General features: G+C 41.4%; 1 protein-coding gene across 2 annotated transcripts in view; it reads right to left on the bottom strand.

Moving 5' to 3' along the window:
- MTMR7 (myotubularin related protein 7) overlaps positions 1-18,137 on the bottom strand; it is a 90,979-nt gene that overhangs the window by 55,120 nt on the left and 17,722 nt on the right. For both annotated transcript variants that reach the window (XR_012158656.1, XM_073341923.1), the window contains exons 2-3: positions 5,581-5,703; positions 3,253-3,415 (exon numbers count right to left, since the gene is read on the bottom strand). Coding sequence is in view for 1 of the 2 variants with exons in the window: in XM_073341923.1 (XP_073198024.1) it covers positions 3,253-3,415; positions 5,581-5,703 (286 nt within the window). In the remaining variant the exon portion in view is untranslated. The remainder of the gene's footprint in view (positions 1-3,252; positions 3,416-5,580; positions 5,704-18,137) is intronic.

The following is an 18,137-nucleotide window of genomic DNA, read 5'->3' as shown; positions in this document are numbered from 1 at the left end:
GGCAGTCCTTGCAAGGGTAGGTCTCTAATCCCCATAGGCACTCTGCCACTCATTGGCCAGCCAGAGGGAGATAGGAGCCAATGGACTCCCTGTCCTTCCCCATTAATTTAAATCCTTGCCCAAGATTTTTCTTGCCTCTTGTTCCACTTTAGTTGACCCCCAACCTCCCCTTCTGTAGTTATACTGTAAAGACTGTGTTTTTAGGATACTGTGGGTCTGACCAATTGCCTGTTTTAGAGGTCAGGAAATATTTTTCCCATTAGGAAAAAATTGGTAGAAGCCTGGTAGGTTTTTTTTGGCTTCATGACAGCAACATGGAAGGACAGTTAGGTTCAATAGGAATAAGATTTAGAAGTCTCATCTCAGTAATTTGTAAGAATATTTTATTCTACACAACTTGCAGACAGTGTCCAGTGCAAATAAAAGGCCAAAAGGGTCATTGCCCAGAAATAATAGACCTTAGGTCTGTGGGAGCAAGAGAAAGACCATAAGCCTTTGCAGACAGAGATCTCTTTGGTATTGTCTTTCTCCCTCATGGGAGAAAGGGATGAGATGTTTCAGCAGAATGAGCTAAATCCAAGGTGAAGGCTGAGGAATATCTATCCTGAGTTACGGGATATCTTATAGGAGGCCTGTAAATCCCACACTAGACTCACTTAAATGAGGGAGATGGGGTAGATAGTGTCCCTCCCCAGTATTAAGTTTAATTGAGTTGTGGCCTGCCACTTAAATCCATCCTTTTGTCTGTCCTCATTCGCAGAGGTGTCCTGCTCAAGTTGCTTCTGCTATGCTACCAGTGGATCTGCCCAACAGGCATCTTCTCAAAAGCTGCCTACCATTCAATTTGCATTCCTGGCCTCATTTGTTCTTCATTGTGGCATTCCAGAGAACAGCAACACCAGGGTCAAAATCCCACCTCTCCACGGGCATTAATATACACCTTCTGTCCTGTCAAGGGAAGGAGCATTACAGGATCTCATTTTTCCAGTCTTGTATGAAAACATGATGAGATCCTGAAGCCAGTGGAGTTAATCCAGATTTACATCAGCGTAACCAAGAGCTTAAATTGATTAACTGTTTCTATAACTCACTCCAATTATTTTCACCCTACATCACCTAGCTCACTCAAATACACGCACTCCAGTGTACATATTCCCCTCATAGTATTCCAGTTATAGTAAGCACTTTACCAACTTCAACTGCTGCTGTGGCTTGCTATGCAATTTTTTCTAACACACCAGAGAAAATCGACTCTAACAAGCTGTCTTGTTGCAAGATGAAAATTAACATTGATGTTGTCAGTTTTGTGTGAACTATAGCAATGTTTCCTTTACACAAAGTTCAAAATAACATTAAAAGACAGAGTTGGACCTTGTGCTTCAGACTGGATTGTTTGCATCAAACCAGTCTGCGTCCAGCATTCTTTCCAATTAATTCTTAAATTAACAGCACAAACACAGGAGGAGATGCTGGACTCCGCTACAATACTTGGATTCTCACTTTTAAGGGTAAAGGGTCAAAATTACCTTTGGTTGCACAGTTGAATTCAGTATTTTAAACTGACAGTAGGTCCTAGATTTGAACATGATCAAAATCCAGATACAGGTGAATCAAAACACAGATTCACTGGTAGACTAAATCACTGCCAAGCTGCCAACCTGCATATTCTTTATACAACACCTGCTCTGCAGCTTTTCTTTGATACCTGGCAATCTGTGTTCAGTGTAAAAAGAAACAAAACATAATGAAATCTGACATATCTGCAAGATATAGTGTAGCCTTTTAGCAACAGCTGTAAGCTGAACAGGTTATACATTCAAAGCACATTCAATAAGGCCCCCAAGTTTAACTTAACATCCTTAAAGCAGGTGTTATTCACAAAGTAATGTCATACCACTGATGCTGTACAGCTAAATCTTTCTCAGGAGATACTTAACTTAACACAAACTCTTCACTTTTTAAGCAATTTTTTGTGTACAGCCAGCACTTACCATTATTTTAATTATATCCCATTGTGCTCATTGCCCTATTTCCCCATCACACAAATTACATGGTATATTTGGATGAAATATATCTCCTAAAACTGGGAAGCACAAAGGCAGCTACATTTTTCCCATTATTTTCTATCCCCTTCAGGGCAAAGATAATCTTTTTTTCTGTGTTTGCACAGTGCTGTGCACAATTGGAGCTTTTGGGTGCTATGATGATGTAAATATTTACTCCTAATGTGTCTAATTCAGTTAAGTTCATTCTCTTAAGTTTTATACTTAACCAATTAGTTATCTTGAAAGAATAAAATAGGATCATTATATCCTCGTATTGACCCTAGATGTAATAGAAGTGAAACTGCAAAGTACAGACAAGGAATATACAAGCATGAAAACATCCAAGGCTATTGAATTTCATTTTACCTTCCTTGAACATTTTTCCAGAAATTTAAATACAGGGGTGAAAAAAGAGAGGCTGTTTTGTATATTGCAGCTGTGATATCAGAACAGTAATATTACAAATGAAAGGTCAGATTGTTTTCTGCACTCCTCAGCTACATTGTGGTTGGATCCTGAGCAGGTGTGAAGCAGGGAGAGGTTCATTTCCTCCTGTTGTCATGTGCAAATCTGCACATAGCAAGAAACAATTTAGACTAGTGCCACTGGCCAGAATGAACTGAGGAGAAAAAAGGCAGAAAATCTCTTCCAGGTTTTGTCACTTAAACTAGATCCAGCCACTTGAGGCACAGAATGGGATGACATTCACAGAAGACTGTACAATTGTTCACAGCATGATCATGGGTATTTGAGCTTTTTGTGGTTGGCTTCAGTGAGGTACAGCCACATTTCAAAACTGCGTGGAAAGGTTATAACTGTTAAGTTCTTTCAGACTTTCCATAAGGGGTAGCCTGCCATCAGCCCAGTGCTCCCCAGCTAGTGCATGCTAGTGACCTCTACCTAGCCATGCCCCTGGGCTTTATTTGTTCTACTGACAGCATTAGTTGTCCCACTATATATGCGCTCACTAGCACTTACTGCCACATTATGGCTGCCTCTTATAGGAGTGCTGCTGGTGGAGCGAGGGGAGCCTCTCCAGGCAGATTACAAACAGAAACTGCCCTTGCCCTGATGGTGAGATGATGTCAGCATCTTTTTCAAAAGGCAGGCAACAGTCCATTAACAACCTCAGCTCCTGTCAAAGGGCATTCAATCAGGCTAATTGCTTACAAGCATTAACGTCTAGTGCTGCGCTCCCCTTGCATACCTGGCCGGGCCAGACGTATTAAAGATATGTAAACATCATGGCAATCTCTTTCCTGAGGTATGATAAGCTGGATGATCTGGAAGTTCTTGCAGCGAATCAGCAAAGGGCAGCCAGTAGCAGTTGTGGCCTGTTTCTCAATGGAGGAAATTTGGCTGTGAAGAATCTGAAAAAAAGACAAAAATTGGGTATGCCAAGCAAAAATGACATCTGTGGTAAGGAGACACAACACTACACTGATTTCCCATGGTCTAAACAATAGCAAAGACATTTCAGAGAATCCTCACAACCCTCCTCTTATAGCTCTTTCCTCTTTTCTCCACTTCCGGGCACAAATGATAAGAGACTGATATTGCTCCTAACATAACCCAGAAGAAAAAGTTCTCTAATGCTTCAGATATTCAAAGGGTGTTACAAACACTATCTAATTCATGACATCTAATTGCTTTCTTAAAATGTAAGTTAGTGGTTATAAAAGAGACAGCTCTTTGGATCCAGCTTTATAATGAGAAGTTGAAACAGCACCAGTGATATGAATAAAAAAAAAATCTAGGCCAAAACTTTGCCCCTCTCCACTGGCAAAAGCTCAAATATCAGATCTTATTTAATGATACTGTACAATAAAGGGGAGGACTGGAGGGAAGAATGACAGAATTTATGGTTAATGTCAAATGGGCAATAGAATTAGTAACTAAACTACAGATAGACACTCAGTATAGTGAGGGAGGCACATCAGTACCTAGATAGATTTGATAAAATAGACAGACAAATTGGTTGAGACACATAAAACAGGTAGACAGAGATACAGTAACTCCTCACTTAAAGTCATCCTGCTTAATGCTGTTTCCTTGTTACGTTGCTGATCAATTAGGGAACATGCTCGTTTAAAGTTGTGCAATGCTCCCTTATAATGTTGTTTGGCAGCCACCTGCTTTGTCCAGTGCTTGCAGGAAGAGCAGCCCGTTGCAGCTAGCTGGGGGGGGGGGGAGGGGCTTGGAACCAGGGTTGACCGGCAGCCCGCCATCAGCTCCCTGCTCCCCTAAGTTCCCTGTGCGGCATCCGCCCAGCAGGCTATCAATTGCCGGCAGTTCAGCTGAGCCTCCCCCCGCTGCCATGTGCTGCTCCTGCCCTCTGCCTTGGAGCTGCTCCCTGGAGCCTCCTACTTGCTGTGCAAGGGGGGAAGAAAGGGGCTAATGTCAGGGTGTCCCCCTGCTCCTGCACCCCACTTACCCCTTCTCCACAGAGCTGGGGGGAGGAACACGAGAGGGCTCAGGACGGAGGGAGCTTACTGGCCGCAGCTGCTGTCTCAACTTCTTGATCTACTTAAAAAGGCAGGTTTCAGAGCAACAGCCGTGTTAGTCTGTATTCGCAAAAAGAAAAGGAGTACTTGTGGAGAAAGGAGAAAAGTACTCCTTTTCTTTTTAAAAAGGCAATGTACTTAGAGTGGTGTCAGTGTACTTAAAGGGGCAATGCACGTCTCTCTCTCTCATACAGGGTGTGTCTGTCTCTGTCAGCCATGCTGTCTCCCCTCCCTCCATTTGTGCTACCTTGTAGAGTGTGAGGCTGCATTAACAACAATGTATTAACCCTTGACGGCTCAGCCGAATGCTAGATCATCATTTAGCAGTAAGGGATTCCCTGGGAAATATCCCAACCTCTTCCACCCTCTAACTTCACCACCTCAACCAAGCTTCACAATCATCCTTGCTGTGTACAATATTAAATTGTTTAAAACTTATACTGTGTTTATATAGTTTTTTGTCTGGTAAAAAAAATTTCCCCTGGAACCTCCCCCCCAACCCCCATTTACATTAATTCTTATGGGGAAATTGGATTCGCTTAACGTCGTTTTGCTTGAAGTCACATTTTTCAGAAACATAACTACAATGTTAAGCGAAGAGTTACTGTACTAAATTACCTCTCTGTGTGGAAGGGGGACAGAGAGAAATAACTGATACTGCTCAGACAGCTATTGATATCAGCATCTTAACCTTCATGTAGGAACACAAATTCAGAGCAGCTCAGGATTTCTGGACTATTCTTCCCCACAGGATACCACTAATTCTAGTTTGAAACAGTGTTCCCATTGGGATTACAGTAGTACCCTAATATTTTTATGGGGGTCCTTACATTTCTATTCCTGTGTTTCTAATCCCAATTCTCTTATAAAATTTTTAAATTTATCTAGGTAATTAAGTTTTCATCTAAAATTCAGATTCTGAATGGATAATGGAAAATTCAGATTCTGAATGGATTTTTATTGTAAAATAAGATAAGATCGCCACTACAAGAAGCTTATGTGTAAAAATTAGGTCGAATACATAATCATACCCAGGTTTCTTTACGAGTTTCAGACACATTTTCCACAAAAATAACATGAGTAGCTGTTAAATACAGAGTCCCCAGTGCAGCTTTCCTGGAAGATATACGATCAATCAAGCGGACATTTTCCACCTAAACAAAAAGATGACATATAAAGAAAGAAAGTTAGATTAAGACATGCAAGTCTGATTTTACTGTAGAGCAATCCCATTTCTTATACTTGTACCCATAACAACAAAGTGAATCAAATATAGTTTTATATGCTAAAACATACAACACATTTTACCATGTAAACAAAGAAGAACACTAACTGAATTATAACAGAGGTTGTTCCATTTATATAAACAAAATGAATTCTAAGACTAAAAATATTTTGAAGAAAACAAATGACTGCATGAGTGAAACATACAAATATTACATTATACCTGGTACTCTGGTCATGCCTACAGATTTCATTCAAGGAAATTATCTTCTTTTTATACCATTTGTCATAAATATAAAGGGAAGGATAAACCCCTTTGAAATCCCTCCTGGCCAGAGAAAAAAATCCTCTCACCTGTAAAGGGTTAAGAAGCTAAAGGTAACCTCGCTGGCACCTGACCAAAATGACCAATGAGGAGACAAGATACTTTCAAAAGCTGGGAGGAGGGAGAGAAACAAAGGGTCTGTGTGTCTGTCTATATTCTGTCTTTGCAGGGGATAGACCAGGAATGGAGTCTTAGAACTTTTAGTAAGTAATCTAGCTAGGTACGTGTTAGATTATGATTTCTTTAAATGGCTGAGAAAAGAACTGTGCTGAATAGAATAACTATTTCTGTCAGTGTATCTTTTTTGTAACTTAAGGTTTTGCCTAGAGGGGTTCTCTATGCTTTGAATCTAATTACCCTGTAAGGTATCTACCATCCTGATTTTACAGGGGGGATTTCTTTATTTCTATTTACTTCTATTTCTATTAAAAGTCTTCTTGTAAGAAACCTGAATGCTTTTTCATTGTTCTCAGATCCAAGGGTTTGGGTCTGTGGTCACCTATGCAAATTGGTGAGGCTTTTTATCCAACATTTCCCAGAAAAGGGGGGGTGCAAGTGTTGGGAGGATTGTTCATTGTTCTTAAGATCCAAGGGTCTGGGTCTGTAGTCACCGAGGCAAATTGGTGAGGCTTTTTACCAAACCTTGTCCAGGAAGTGGGGTGCAAGGTTTTGGGAAGTATTTGGGGGGGGAAAGATGCGTCCAAACAGCTCTTCCCCAGTAACCAGTATTAGTTTGGTGGTGGTAGCGGCCAATCCAAGGACAAAGGGTGGAATATTTTGTACCTTGGGGAAGTTTTGACCTAAGCTGGTAAAGATAAGCTTAGGAGGTTTTTCATGCAGGTCCCCACATCTGTACCCTAGAGTTCAGAGTGGGGGAGGAACCTTGACACCATTGTATTTATTTTCTTTAACAAAACAAGCAAAAAGTACATCTAGACCCATATTCTGCCATCAAATGCATGCAGCTCCCATTGATCTCAGTGGAAGCCGTGTGTGCGTTCCATGTCTTGTCTTCAGTAATATACATGCAACCCCATTCAATTGACAGGATGAGTGACTAATCTGGAATTTGGGGCAGATGAAATTAGGGATGTGAATTTGACCCTAAGGTTCTTGTTTTGCTTTGAAAGGTGTGGCAGCAGAGAATACAGTTTATTCCCCACCAAAATCCCACCGGGTAACCATAGCACTACTGGTTCTTAGACTAGTACAGAATGACTACAAGGGGAATAACATTGAAAACAAGCAAACTCAGTATTAGCATAGCCAAACTACATGTAAATAATGAGGGAAGCTAGCCTCAGCATGGAAAAAATGCACAGAAAAAAACAGAGTTTAAACCAGTTTGTAACCAGAAAATGTTCAGATAAATACACTCCACAATGCAAAAGTATGACAAAATGATGTTCCCCAACACCTCCAAAACCAAGTTCATTTGATGCTGCACAAAATGACTGTTTATACATAGGGGGGTGGAGGGCGTGATGTGTGACAGGAATTTAGAGCTACCTGAATCTCCACTTAGATTTTCTGATGTATTTCAGTATTAATAAAATAAATAATAAACCCTAAGGTTATGAATGAGCTGCTAAAGAACATATTAGGAGTGCATGACTTATCAGTGACCTTCAGCAGACAGTGCTCTTAGGCACTGAGAGAATTTTACAGAACGTCAAAGGAGACTGAGTCCATTTGCCCACCTAAAATGTAGGAATTCTGTGGGTTTAACAAAACTCCTGACTACCAAAACCTACATAATCGGTTCATGATCAGGATTGTCACCAGATTTGCCTGTTACTTTGGGGTACGCTCATTTATTAGGTTTCAGAGGGATAGCCACGTTAGTCTGTATCAGCAAAAACAACGAGGAGTCTTTGTGGCACCTTAGAAACAAATTTATTTGAGCATAAGCTTTTGTAGGCTATAACCCACTGCATCAGATGCATGGAGTGGAAAATACAGTAGGCAGGTATAAATATACAGCACATGAAAAGATGGGAGTTGCCTTACCAAGTGGGGAGGTCAGTGCTAACGAGGCCAATTCAATCAGGGTGGATGTGGCCCATTCTCAACAGTTGACAAGAAGGTGTGAGTATCAGAGGGAAAATTACTTTTTGTAGTAACCCAGCCACTCCCAGTCTTTATTCAGGCCTAATTTGATGGTGTCAAGTTTGCAAATTAATTCCAGTTCTTCAGTTTCTCATTGAAGTTTGTTTCTTTAGTTTTTTTGTTGAAGAATGGCGACTTTTAAGTCTGTTATTGAATGTCCAGGGAGATTGAAGTGCTCTTCTACTGGTTTTTGAACATTACAATTCTTGATGTCTGATTTGTGTCCATTTATTCTTTTACATAGACACTGTCCGGTTGTACATGGCAGAGGGGCATTGCTGGCACATGATGGCATATATCACTTTGGTAGATGTGCAGGTGAATGAGCCCCTGAAGGTGTGGCTGATGTGGTTAGGTCCTATGATCGTGTCCCTTGAATAGCTGCTAGTGAATATTTGCTTCAGGTTGGGGGCCTGACTGTAAGCAAGGACTGGCCTGTGTCCCACGGTCTGTGAGAGTGAGGAATCGTCCTCCAGGATAGGTTGTAGATCCTTGATGATGCACTGGAGAGGTTTTAGTTGGGGGCTGTAGGTGATGACTAGTGGCGTTCTGTTACTTTCTTTGCTGAGCCTGTCCTGTCGTAGGTGATTTCTGGGTACCCTTCTGGCTCTGTCAATCTGTTTCTTCACTTCAGCAGGTGGGTATTGTAGTTGTAAGAATGCTTGATAGAGATCCTGTAAGTGTTTGTCTCTGTCTGAGGTATTGGAACAAATGCGGTTGTATCTTAGGGCTTGGCTGTAGACAATGGATCATGTGATGTGGTCTGGATGAAAGCTGGAGGCATGTAGGTAGGCATAGCGGTCAGTAGGTTTCCGGTATAGGGTGGTGTTTATGTGACCGTCGCTTATTTGCACTGTACTGTCCAGGAAATGGATCTCTTGTGTGGACTGGTCTAGGCTGAGGTTGATGGTGGGGTGGAAATTGCTGATATCTCATCATGGAATAGGGATTATAAATTCTAATTCTATAGTATGAGACAACATATTCATGTAATGTTTATGAAAAATTTTGTAAGTGAGTTCCAGTAGTTCATGGATTAGGGATCCAATCTTACGGGGTTCCAAGGGTTTCTGTATAGACTGAGGTTAATCTTTCTCTATCCAATGGGACTCAGTCTAGAAGATACCATCAGAGATGCTTAGTTTTGCAGTTCTCAAACTGTGGATTTGTGTCTCCAGAGATAACATGCTTGTTAATGACAGGTTTCAGAGTAGCAGCCGTGTTAGTCTGTATTCGCAAAAAGAAAAGGAGTACTAGTGGCACCTTACAGACTAACCAATTTATTTGATGCATTCGATGAAGTGAGGTGTAGCTCATGAAAGCTTATGCTCAAATAAATTGGTTAATCTCTGAGGTGCCACTAGTACTCCATGCTTGTTAATGTTAGAATATAGATATTCAGGCCTGCCTATAAAGGCACATAATTTAAGAACACAGGTGTATTTTTAATCACTTAGCTAGTTATAGAGGTATAAGACAAAGAATCAAAATTACAAGTCTGCCTGTGTATGGGCCTTCTCTCACTAGGATAGTCTGAGGCCTTGTTCTTACGCTAAGGCCTTTGGCTCATCCTCACATTCCAAACCAATCACACTGAAATAAGGTGGTATTGGGCTGTTAGGAAGACAATCCTGTCCTGATAGTGCCCATCACCACCATCCTGTCCTGATAGTGCCCATCACCACCAGCTAAAGAAACAGATCTTAAGATAGTTAAAGAAAACTTAGTCTGATAGCATCCTGTCTGGCAAGAAATCACTTATCAATGGTTGTGAAACCCTCATTTCTATATTGTTTTATCTGTATTGCCCCCACCTTTCTATTGTTTATTTGTCTGGTTCTCTAATTGTTTCTGTCTGCTGTATAATTAATTTTGCTAGGTGTAAGTTAATTAGGGTAGTGTGATATAATTGGTTAGAGAATTGTGTTACAATGTGTTAGGATTGGTTAGTTTAATTTCAGTAAAATGATTTGTTAAGGTATAGTTGAGAATATTACTATATAAACTGGGGTCAAACAGGAAATGAAAGGGGAAATTGGAATCATGCTTGCTAAGTGGGGGGGTGGGAAACGGGAATGGGGAACAGGGACACAAGCAAGGCTCTGCGGCATCAGAGCTGGGAAGGGAGACACTGGGGAACCAATTCTATTGGCGTATAGAGATGCCCTTCACAACAGTCGGACTTTCGGAATATGCTTGCTTGGAAACTAACCCCAATGAACATCGCATTGTCTGCACTTCGGACTTCTGGTCTTTTGTTGCTTGCTGTCTGCATGACAAGAACCAGGGAAGTGGGAGGGTTGAGGGAAAGCCCTCTAACAGTTAACAGCAAAAAATGTTTTAAAATAAATAAATATATAAAGGTGAGAAATAAGAGACTTCAACTCTATTGTCCCTCTTCAAATTTGTATACACAGAGTCAATCCCTTACCTCTCTCTAAAAATGCAAAGATTGTTGGGGGCAGAATAGATCTGGACAAGGAGAAGTCTGGAAATAAATGTGAGAAGGGAAGGACAGGCATTAGAAACAAAAGTGAAACTGTTTGAGCAGCATATTCCAGAATTCTTGAGGTCTTTCTGAGCGTAGCCTTCATTGATTTGAGATCTACCATACCATCCTCTCACTAGAAGGGAAAACCTATAATGGCAGCAGGCCATAAAAGAGACCCAGTTTGAGAATAAGAACCATTCAAGAAACATATGTTTGCAGATGATGCTTTAAAGAAAGTCACACCAGTAAACTGGTGAAAGTTACTTAAGCACTTGGATTCAGAGACTGTTGGAGATAGTCTCACTTTTAACAGCAGTAGCTTCTTCTGCTGGTGTAGAAAGAATATTTTCTTCCTTTGGACTAATTTATTCCAAATTGAGAAATCCGTTGGGACCTGAAAAAGCAGGAAAGCTTGTTTTTCTTTTCCAGATTATGAACAAACAGGAAAATGAAGGTGAAGACGACTGAGTTAGCTGCAGGAGCCAATATTTTAAGTTTCTCATGTTGACCTGGCTACAAAGTCGATTTAATTTTTGTTTTATAAAAAATATATATTTCATTTAACTATTTTAGTTAACAATTTTAACAAAAACTGATTTTAAAAAACTTGAATGTTTAACTTCAAAAATTCATATGCTTGTTTTGTTAAAATATTATCTATTCGCTGTTGAATACATAACATTATTGTTTTAGTTAAATAAAACAATTTAAATGTCTGTCTGGTGATGTTCTCCTCCTAATATAGCATGGCAAGAAAATCCTCCAAATATTAACCTGTTGAATTGGAGATAGTTCACCTCCCAATGACTTCATAAATATCTGCTTCACTTATCTTTGGTAATTGAAATAACCAAACAATCATTCATTTTCTGATACAGCTGTAAAACTAATCTGAAAAGTTTTCAAAATCAATCACTTAAAAAAAATGTATAGTGTATACCTTCTAAACATGAAACCTACATCCATCTCTGAGTTGGGAAGAATATGTATTAAGGTTATAACCACCACCAAGAATGCACTTTTATGTAGAAATCCATGATTAAATTGAGTCTTCCTGACTAGTGTTTTAAATCAATTTGATTAAAATAAAATCCATCCTGAAACAAACGCAGCCCAAGAAAGAGGGTGGATTTTAGAGACTGAGCCCAAACATCTACATGGCTATTTTTGGCATTGCAGCATGAGCCTGAATCTGTACACCGACGCTCTAAGACTCATTGCCGTGGGTATTTTTTTCCATGTAGACATACCCTTAAACGAGCTGGATTTGACCTTACTGTTTACATGGGGGTATGCAATAAAACAAGTACATTAAAAATGGACGTACACATGCAAACTTCAGATGAATTGCTAGGAAGTAAGGCATTATTCTGTTTTTGACATCACCTGAGAATCACATGCATGTAATATGCAGACTGAGTGTATTGTTCCACTTTATAAAATAGGAAAGAGAAATCAGTGATTTTACACAGAAGCCCTCAAAACCACCATTTGCCAGTTTGGTAGAAAAATTCTTAAATTATAAAACCAAGTATGCTCCCACAAGGCCAGTTACAATCTGTTTTAAACAAAAATAAAACTGCTAGAAAGCCTGGATGAAGTCTTTTCCCAGGACCATCTACTTCAGAGGTCACATACTGGGGAAAGGAAGAATGGAAGAAACACAGCACAACCCCAGTAAACATTTGGTATCAAGTGAAAGAGGAGATCCCATGAAAAAAACTGAATGTCATACAAAACAGGGATTGCAATAAAATGGTAGCTTAAAAATACTTTCTAAAAAGAGCCATCTGATGGGGTGGGTGTACCCCATCCAGTGCAGGGTCAGTGCACCCCATGAATCATTTCAATGGACTGCTATTGGCCTCTGAAGCTCTATTCCCCAGCCCTAGACTGGCAGCTGTGTGGATTTTATCTGAAAGATCCACCTGCACTTCTCCTGTTTATGTCACCATTTCTCAAACTTTATGCAAGAGAAGTGGATTTCACCCCGTAAGGCCTAGCAGCTAGAGTCAATAGCGTCACCCTGGCTCTCAGGTCTGTAAGGCCTCATGGCCAGAGTCAATAGGATTGCCCCCTCTCTTGGGGCTGAACGGCCCAGCAGCCAGTCAGGAAAGTGGGCCACCACCTGGAGATGGGTGACAGCCAGGGTTTGGGGACCTGGGCCCTCACTGCTCCACCAGGTCCCAGCCCAGGACCCTATCAGTAGCAAGGGTCTCTGCCACTGAGTCAGCAGGGATCCAGACTGAAACATTCTGACTGTTCCCGAGTGTGCGGCTGCCACTTCTCCCAGGGATACTTCCTATCAGCACGGGGCATCTCCAAGGTTTCCAGCGCAGATGGCTACCAGCAACCCCGGGTTCTCGCAGACCTCTGCCAGTGTCTGGGTCTCCACCTAGGCTTCAACATCCATAGTTCCTGCTGTCAGAGTCTCTGGCAGTTCCTGGGCTGGCACCTACAGTGAGCATCCTTCTTCCTCAGCTGTCAGCCCTGTCTGAGCTGATCTGCTCCCTTTTATACTACAGCTACTCTTGGAGCATGCCCAGTAGGGTCAAGAGGGTGTGGCATCCTCAGCCCACAATGCAGAGTTAACCCTTACCTGTTCAGTGGGGAGTGAGTGCACCCCATCACAAACCAACAAATAAACAAAAGAGAAAAAATTAGGCTTGCCAAACAAAAGCAGGTACCTAAGGTACTGTCTGGCAAATAGGAAATGTACTCTAAGACATGACAATGCTAAAGACCTTTGTATGTATATTAAATATACACCACCACCCCCCCAAAAAAGATATAAACTAATGGAAAGAGTTGCAAATAGGCCACTGTGGTAAGATATGCCTCATTAAAATGAGCCAACTGTTCAAAATATTATAAACTCTCAGTATCCTACATGGGAACACACCCGAATCCTTATCAGGCTTTTCAGAGTGAATGGGTGTGGATCAGAACAAACTAGAATTATTTCCTGTCAAGCTACTCAAACAAAAAAAAGGGAATGTTTGAGAGGTGGGTGACTAATGTCCTTAATGAGTGTTTACTCAATACTTACTATCAGTGATTTCAAGTTAACTGAGTGACGGAAGTTACAGTTAGTGAGGACCTCAGGATTTGGCTCAATAAAAATTGCTATGATTCACTGATTCGTCTTGGTGAGTTCTTAGAAGACCTATGTCAAGCTCTGGTTACACTAACAGAAAGCTAAATCACTTCTGAAAACAGATTTACTAATAAACTAGCCCTCTGGGAATTATTTTTGTGCATCTAGCACTATTTCCAGAGGCAATGTGAACTGTGCTAAATCAGGGTCATGCTAAACTCTAAACTCCAACACAGGACTCAAACACAGTGCTGGAACAACTCTATTGTAACGCTGTCATGCAAATGCAAAGTACACTATCCAGTTTTAAACCCACACAGTTTGAAACTGGTAGCATGGATAGAGCTTTATGGTTACCACCTCTTAAAGGGAATATTGTACATTTGCATTGTTTGGACTTGTTCCTATAATCCCCTTTCCAATCCATATGCTTATTTGGAATTCAGAACTGCATATAGCACATTCTGTGACAAGGCTCCCTTTATTATTCTCTATTAATTGTATGATTGTAATGAGCAAGTCATGTTTAGGGCTGGAATAGCAGTTGTGGGCATTTGTGCTGAAGCTCTATTCCCTAGCCCCAGGCTGGTGGCTGTGTGGATTTTTTCCAAAAGACTCACCTGCCTCTGTCACCCTTTTTCAAACTTTATGCAAGAGAAGTGGATTTCACCCTTAGACAGAAAGAGCCGCAGCAGCAAGTTTTGATTTCATTAAGTTCATCAAAGGAGTCAGAACAGAACAGAAACTAATAATTACTTGATTTTCCTATTTAATTTACCTAAAACCATTCAATTTTTTTCATGTGAAGATGCCACATAAACTATATTCTGCTGCACTGGAGTGCCATAGAATCTGGGAGTTTGGGTCAAGCTGTCTACGTAACTTGCAAGAGCCTTGCCCAACATAAGCCACACATGAGGGAGGGTAGATCTGAAATGGCCAGTAATGGACAAAAGATAGCTAAGCCAACCTGTGAAATATAGTGGAGAGCTAGGAGCGCTCACAAAGGAAAGAGGAGAGAGAGGGAGAGAGAACTGAGTCTGTCTCCAGAGTTGTGCCAGCCTGTGCACCTAAATACAACTTCAGTCACTTATCAAACTGTGTTCCTCATAATTTATTTTTGCTTGAGGACTCTGGATTTTGTAGGCTTAAAGGAGAATGTGAAACTTGAACAAAAGACACTCAAGGGACTTATTTTGACTATAAGAACCCCTTACATGGGTATAAATAAAGTTTACCAGAAATGCTATTTGCAATAAAACACAGATGAGAGAAAAAAAAAGGCAAAAATAGAAGTTAATGGGAAAGCAAATTAAGAACAGATGTTGGCACTTTTTACTCAGAGAATAAACATGACAAATGACCTCTGGACCAGGTTGCTGGGAGGTCATTCAAGAAAAATGTCACATTAGGAAAAGCATGGGCCAAATCCTTATTCAGGAACTACTCCCATTAATTTCAATGGGACCTTTAGGACTCCAAAGATGTGACCCTATAAGATTTTTTTTAAAAGTTAGCATGCCAGAATGCCCCTAAAAGCATCCCTAAAAATATTAGTGTACCCTAATATGTTTTCACATTTGATACAGATATTTTTGGATAAGTACTGACAGCAGTATTTGTATTTAAATGCTTCTTTAATCTCGTGCCTAACTAAATATTACAGCTGGCAAATGAAAGCACTTCCAACCATGAGACAACTTGTTTTAATATGAATAGGGCAGGGGTTTGTTACCACGTCACTGTAATATCAGGCAACTGGGATTAGTTCTATTTTTCATGTCCTTTATAACTTCGTACAGAAAAGCATTTTCAGCTAAAATAACGTGGGCTAGATTTTTATTTCTAGTATAGCCCTGTGCAAGCTGCGCCGAAGCTTTGAGAAGCATTGTGCCTCAGAGATATACCTCTCAGTCACAATTGCAACCCTGCTTTCTCCTTGCCCCTGGGTGCAATAAATGTTTTCATACGACAGTGACATTTGTCTACCTGTTTCAGTGCCATAAACTAACAGTCTCACCTCAGAAATATCAAATACAATGAAAGTTAAAATTACAGAAGGCAAAGTCACCCCAATGGACCCCTCTCATAAACCAAGTTGCATCAGTTTTATCAGTTTATTAACTAAACCTTAACTACAGGGGCCTACTATCACCGATTCTTCAGCAGCTGCTGCGGTCTGTCGCCATAAGGGCAATAGGCATCAAAATTATACATCTTGAAGGAAAATGGAAGGACCACAGCTAACTGCCAAACTGAAAAAAAATATTCCTACAACAGAACACCACCAAAGACCCCTTTAAAGCTCTCATTTCTTTAACACCATTAAAGAAAGTAAGACAAGCCTCAAAGGTATGACAGTTAATAAAATCTGTAGATGTTACATGTCAGGTATTGAGAGTTCTGGTAGCTAATGGCAACAAGAAAATGTCCTGGCTAAGGCCAAAACTTGAGGACCTGACTTAGTTTTTACTAAGGTAAAATTCCATTGTCTTCAACGGAGTTTGCCTGAATACGATCTGAATAAATTGAGTTAAGGCCCACATCATTTGGCCTCAATTGTAAAAAATAGAGATTGTTGTGGCTCATCAGGAGTTAGTAAAAGAAAATGAGAATATGGGAGGATCTCCGTCACCAGGCCCAGTGGAACGTCTGAAGCCATGACTGAGAGACTGAATTCTGAAAGTTTCTCTAAAGGACATGTCTTTCTGTCTAGGTTCTTCTATGGCCCCCAGCCCCCATCACCATAGCATCAGAGCAACTCGCATGAGTAAAAATGACAACAGCGATATCTCAATCCCCCTTCCCAATGAGGATTTTATTACAAGAAAGCCTTGATGAAAATGTGGTTTTTGCAAGTCTGGGGTTGACTCAGGAAGGGGAGCAGCAGAAAGACATAAAAAAAGGAAAGATTAACGATGATCCAGACTATTTGGAACACACGCTGCATAAGTGTCAATGGAGGAAGGAATACGGAAACTGGGAGCCATTGGGGCTGAACAGCCAGTTGGGGGCCACACCCTGCTTCCCTTACTCACCCAAATAATCTCACTGGCTTCAATAGTATCATATGTGTGAGTACAGCAAGCAGGAATTGTCTTTTAGGATCCAGCCCTGCTTCATGTGAAATCAATGGCAAAACTCCCATTGACTTCAATATTGCCGGCACACAGCTACAGTAATGAAAGTTACAGGAAAGAACTTGTACAGCCAAGAGGCTGAGACTAGCAGTAAAAACAGAGCACAGCTGGTACAATTTGCGCCCAAGAGGAATATCTGAATTTTGACTCCAACCATCTACATACTTATGTAGGCACGCATGGCCATCCCTTACTGTCAATCTCCAAGGGCAGCCATGCCTCTTTGCTGTCACACACCTGGAACGGCAGTGTGTACATGGGGGAAATTAGCTGTCTCTAGGGCTCATATCCACAGGCAGCGTAGAGCAGCAAACAGTTCAGGGGCTCAGGCCCTTAGGCAGGGCAGAGGTAGAGCACCCAGCAAACAGTCTAGCATGCTCATCCAAGAAGTGCAGGCCTCCTGACCTCAGGAGGGGGAATACTGCCACCCCTAGGTGGGGTGGGACACAGACCCACCCAACTCCCCCACATCCCAGCACAGGATCCTAACAGTGGTAGAGTGGTCTGCCATTGGGTCAGCGGGGAATCCACCAGCAACATGCTGACCATATCTCTGGCAGCACCACAGCCAGACAGTAGTCTGGTTCCCCGGGCTGCTTTCTACACTTCCCCTCGGGTGTACCTGCATCCAAGGGTCATATTCCATCTCTACAGGGTACACTGCAAGCAGCAATCCCAGGAACTCCTCAACATCAGGCATGTCAGGTAGCTCAGGGCCCCCTCGGGACTGCAGTAGTCTTCTGTGGGCTCCTGCATCAGCAGTGGGGAGAACACATCTATCTCTTTTGGCAGCTGCCTCCCACCTGAGCTACAGGGCCCACCTTTTATACTTCCTCTTCCTGTCCCCCCCCTCTGCGTACGGTATGGAGAGCGTGGCCTTCCTGGTTCTGCCCAACAGAGGGTGTCTGGCTGTCCCTCATTGTCAATCTCCGAGGGCGGCCACACCTCTTTGCTACACTTACCATCAATCTTGAAAACAAAAAAACCTATGAAATGTGGAACAGTGACAACCAATGGTTTTGTAGCACAACGTGCTAATGCCAATACAGTATAATATAGTGTCCATCAAACACAATATACATTGTTAGTCTTCTACCCAGGTTTGGAATAAGAATACAGGAAAACTGATTTGTGAACTGATGTTGCCATTCAATGTGCTTTTCTACCAAATATTTCACAAGTCATGAAGCCTCACCCATGTT

This window comes from Lepidochelys kempii, chromosome 4 (assembly GCF_965140265.1).
Source record: "Lepidochelys kempii isolate rLepKem1 chromosome 4, rLepKem1.hap2, whole genome shotgun sequence".
Lineage (NCBI taxonomy): Eukaryota > Metazoa > Chordata > Testudines > Cheloniidae > Lepidochelys > Lepidochelys kempii.
Note: the sequence above shows the minus strand (reverse complement) of the source record. Positions and strands in the feature narration are given on the sequence as shown.